The 4,205-nt window shown below is 44.3% G+C and overlaps 1 protein-coding gene across 2 annotated transcripts; it reads right to left on the bottom strand.

Moving 5' to 3' along the window:
• Positions 1–847: 847 nt before the first annotated feature.
• Positions 848–4,205, bottom strand: LOC120048455 (tyrosyl-DNA phosphodiesterase 2-like). 2 transcript variants are annotated; one of them, XM_038994433.1, is made up of 6 exons: positions 3,888–4,205; positions 2,757–3,617; positions 2,255–2,346; positions 1,981–2,099; positions 1,614–1,784; positions 848–1,535 (listed from the first exon to the last, which is right to left on the bottom strand). In XM_038994433.1, exons 1-6 carry the CDS (start codon positions 3,917–3,919, stop codon positions 1,236–1,238), a joined length of 1,575 nt encoding a protein of 524 aa, XP_038850361.1. In that variant the 5' UTR covers positions 3,920–4,205; the 3' UTR covers positions 848–1,235. The 2 variants fall into 2 exon arrangements, with proteins under 2 accessions (XP_038850361.1, XP_038850362.1); XM_038994434.1 differs by having other exon boundaries at positions 2,757–3,571.

Genomic DNA, 4,205 nt, shown 5'->3' with positions numbered 1-4,205 from the left:
TGCTACGTTTGCATACCCATTGATGCACATTATTGATAGCAAAATGTTCAAGGCATTTCAATGAGGGAGCATTCATTCTTGAGGTTATCAGTAATAGAGAACGCCAAGAGAGGAGAAAAGCATTAGAGAAACAGTCAAGACAGAACATCTATTAGATACCGTCAGTCTCAACCAGACCAGCTGCTCAGGAAACAGCATACAAGTGGTCATGTAGTCACAAAAACAGTTTGAAGTCTGTTTTGTGTCTGTATTTTCTCCTGTCTGATTTGGCAGCTTAATGCCACGATGGATACCATTGACAAAGCACCGGTTTCATGAATGAATGCACCACGCTTTCTCTCTCTCACAGTGAGGGTGGCTCTGTTGGGGTGGTGCTATCAGGACTAGACAGGTGTTATTCATAGGGCTGGCTTTATCCCTAATGCGATAAAGGAGTTTATTTTTGGAGGTCATTTCTCCACTCAGTGTCTGGCGCAGTGAGTGGATCTGGGATATGGATAGAGCTACCTCTAGTGGAGAGAAACCAGAACTACCTCTAGTGGAGAGAAACCAGAACTACCTCTAGTGGAGAGAAACCAGAACTACCTCTAGTGGAGAGAAACCAGAACTAACTTCATTAATTTGGAGTAGGAAAATGTTTGGTATGGGGTTCTTCTGTGCTATTTTTACTGAATGGTTGGGTAAGGCTTCTAATACACAACACGTTCACTTTGTGAGTGCAAAATGGTAGAGATCTGTTACAGTAACAGCAAGTTAATAAACTGTTCTCTAAAACAATACAGCCTTGCAAATTAAAATGACATAGAAAGTCATATCAAAGTGTAATAATTACAAATACAAATAATTGTCTGGAACAAAATGTGTTTATTGTGAAATTGGCTTGATACTGCTGTGATGTTTAAAACAGGGATAGAAAATAATCAGATACTATAACCTGGAGGGTAGCCAATATAGTTTCTGCTTCCAAGTCCAAAGACAGTATGAATGTGCCCTTGACTAGGGTACATAACCTGTTGGCACAGACAAATATGTGGCTGGATAAATTAAAAGTGTGCCTTGGAACAGCAGCAGTTGCCAAACATAGAAATTGAAGTCATTAATCACTATTGCTGTGCCCATAATCCTGTTCTTTCCTAGGTCGAAATCTCCCAATGTACATAAATAAGATGGGCAAAGACTTCTATGCTGTTCCAGGTTGACATGACATGGACAGCTAACTGTTCCCTTTGTATCATTCAGGTGTTGCCTGACAGAGGTTTTATGACAAAGGTGCAGAGGAGACCCCAGTGGTCGCTGGTAAAGCGTTGACAGTCATTCAACCTCTCCAGGCCCACCAGGGTGATGCCATCTGGGCTGACCTTTGACCCCTCGCCGGCCTGCCTCAGGAAGATGCGGTCGAAGCGCAGACGTGCAGGGAAAGGGAGGTCCTTGTTGTCATTGGTGACACAGTCCCAGGTATACCGGCAGTCTTCCGGCTGGCCCAGGGACTCCCATACGTCACAGATGCTCTCGGGTAGACCGCCCTGGTTCTTCACCTGGAAACACAGACACGTTGCAGACATACACACATGATGTACATGTCAAACACATCGCTCGCTCTCTCCCTGTCTCACCTCCCAGTCCCTGAGGTTGGTGTCTCCCCCAAAGATGACGCTGTGGTCCTGGGGCTGCTCCCTCATTGTCTTCCACACCGTCCTCAGCTGGTTCTGGCGTTCCAGGGATTGGGGCTTCATGCTCTCCATGTGGGACGTCATCACACACAGCGGATGGCCAAGGAAAGAAACCTGGTCCATGACAGAGAGAGCAGAGAGACACTGAGTAAGGGCAGAATCGTAACTTGAGATCTGCATGTGTAACTTGATTGATTGATTGATTGATGTCTAACTTGAGTATCTGTGCACATTTTCTATTACTTAATGAAATTTGATGGAATGAGAGACGACGGGAAAAGATAAAGCAAGGTACAGAGAGAGTTCTTACATGGGCCATAAGCAGATTTCTCCTCATCTCTGTGGTAGGGTAATTCACTATGCTACTCTCCAGAAGTTGAACTCTGGACTTCCTCAGCAGTATGGCAGTGAAATAGCTTCTGTCACTACCTGGGATGGACCATATCAACATAACACAGGAAGGATAACCATAAACACAGTACATAATTACAGTCATATAATCCACAATTGCATTGATGTCATACTGAGAGTTTATTTAAAAAATATTATTAAAGAAATTGTATTTTTATAATGTTATTGCTTACCCGGCAACAGATGATACGGCTTCAGAACCTGCTGTAAAACCTGGTAAATTGGTGAAATAACCTCTTGCAGTAGCACAATGTCGGGGTGGTACCTTCAAGGGAGAAAGAACATGAGAAATCAACACAACGCTATTTCACTGCTTAAGATGTTGTTTAATGACTCGTAAACATATCATTTTGTTCTGTGACTTGACCAGGCAGTTAATGAAAAAAAAGAACATTATTTTTGATGGAAAATAAAGGTTCATATGTGCAGTTTTAAAAGGGAGGGTAAAAAGAATTTACTCCGTGACAAAAGTGAATAAGAAAATTGTGCCGAAGATGAATCTAGGACAGACTTCAAAAGCAATGGGCCAAAATCTCATTAACTGTGACGACTGTCTCCCTCCTATTGGTCACAGCTTCTCTCCACGCAGTGGGGGGGTGGGTTACGGGAATGACACACAAACTTCTCATCCTAAAAACTATATGACGAAATGTGTTGTGTGTTGATGTGACTCACTTGATCAGGTAGTCCAGTAGCCTTGAGAGACGTTCCTTGATATCGTTCAGGTCCAGGCCGTCTATGTTCCAGGTCAGAAGGGAAAGTTTGTTTGGATCTCCCTTTTTCTTAGGTTTGTCCTCGTCTGAAGATGACTGTGATGACTGATCTGGCTGTTCTGGTGATGACTGTTGTGGAGATGACTGATCTGGCTGTTCTGGTGATGACTGTTGTGGAGATGACTGCTCTGGCTGTTCTGGTGATGACAATTGTGGAGATGACTGATCTGGCTGTTCTGGTGATGACTGTTGTGGAGATGACTGATCTGGTGATGACTGGTGTGGAGATGACTGATCTGTGGATAACCGGGTTGGAGGACCCTGATCTGGATGTGGTTGGGCTTGAGGTGGCTGGTCCTTTGACTGGGTTAGGGAGAGATGGTCTAAAGGTGGTTGGCCTAGGTTAGGGTGCACTGGATTGGGTTGCTCTGGTTGGGCTTGATTGGGTAGCGCTGAAGGGAGCGTGGCTGGGTTTTGATGCCCTGTAGGTGGTTGGGCAGGGTTACGTTGTGCTGGTTTGGGTGTCTCTGGTTTGGGTTGCTCCGGGATAGGTTGCTCTGGTGTAGGTTTCTCTCGATTAGATTGCCCTAAGGGTGGGTCAGCTTGCACTGATGGGGATTGGGCTGGGTTAGATTCCTCTGATTGTGGTTGAACCAGGACAGACTGCAATGGGACAGATTTGTCCATCTCTCCCTCCTTGTCCTCCATCTTATCGGCACTCCTCTTTTTCTTTCCTCTCTTCTTCTTTCTCCCCTTGGAATTTCCAGGGGCTGTAACCTGTTGGAGGGAGTCACTCGTTTGGTTCTTATTGCCATCTGCTGGTCTGTTTATGTAGGTATCATAAGAGGATCACAAGAGAGGTATTAGTTCATCCCCAAAAAATTGACTGACTTTACAAAATGCCAGACACCTATAATAATATGGCCTCTGATTTAGTAGATGCTTTCTTTAATCCAAATTGATCGCTAACATGATTCAGTGCTGTATGTGGCTCGTGCAGGAATCAAACCCACCACATACCAGGTGTTGTCACACCGTGCCCCCACCGACATAGCCTATAACCTATCGCAAACATATCTGGCTTGTCACTTACCTTTCCACTGAGTCTTGTTGCTTGTCCCCCATCTCTGTTCACTTTTACACAACTGTTTCACCCATGGGAACAAAAACTGCATTCAGCTCCACTTACTCCCAACTGACAGAGTAGGCCTTACAGGTCCTTTCCAAATAAGGTGACGTGTAAGTTAGGCTGCTTACTTAACACTACATGCTATATAGTAATGCAGATTTTCAAATTCAGACTATAAAATAAATACTACTATTTTCATGACGGACCATGGATTGCAGTAGAAATTCAGACTGGAAAATTTGGTTTCGATTCTTCGTAAATACGCCCCCTCTCGAGAGAAAC

Source organism: Salvelinus namaycush, chromosome 5 (assembly GCF_016432855.1).
Source record: "Salvelinus namaycush isolate Seneca chromosome 5, SaNama_1.0, whole genome shotgun sequence".
Taxonomy (NCBI): domain Eukaryota; kingdom Metazoa; phylum Chordata; class Actinopteri; order Salmoniformes; family Salmonidae; genus Salvelinus; species Salvelinus namaycush.
Note: the sequence above shows the minus strand (reverse complement) of the source record. Positions and strands in the feature narration are given on the sequence as shown.

Excerpts from the sequence above, each read along its gene's own strand:
- LOC120048455 (XM_038994433.1), bottom strand. The coding sequence starts at position 3,919 with ATGGGGGACAAGCAACAAGACTCAGTGGAAAG. Across the intron at positions 3,618-3,887 it reads CAACAAGACTCAGTGGAAAG|ACCAGCAGATGGCAATAAGA; the intron begins GTAAGTGACAAG and ends CTACATAAACAG. Across the intron at positions 1,785-1,980 it reads GAAATCTGCTTATGGCCCAT|GTTTCTTTCCTTGGCCATCC; the intron begins GTAAGAACTCTC and ends GTCATGGACCAG.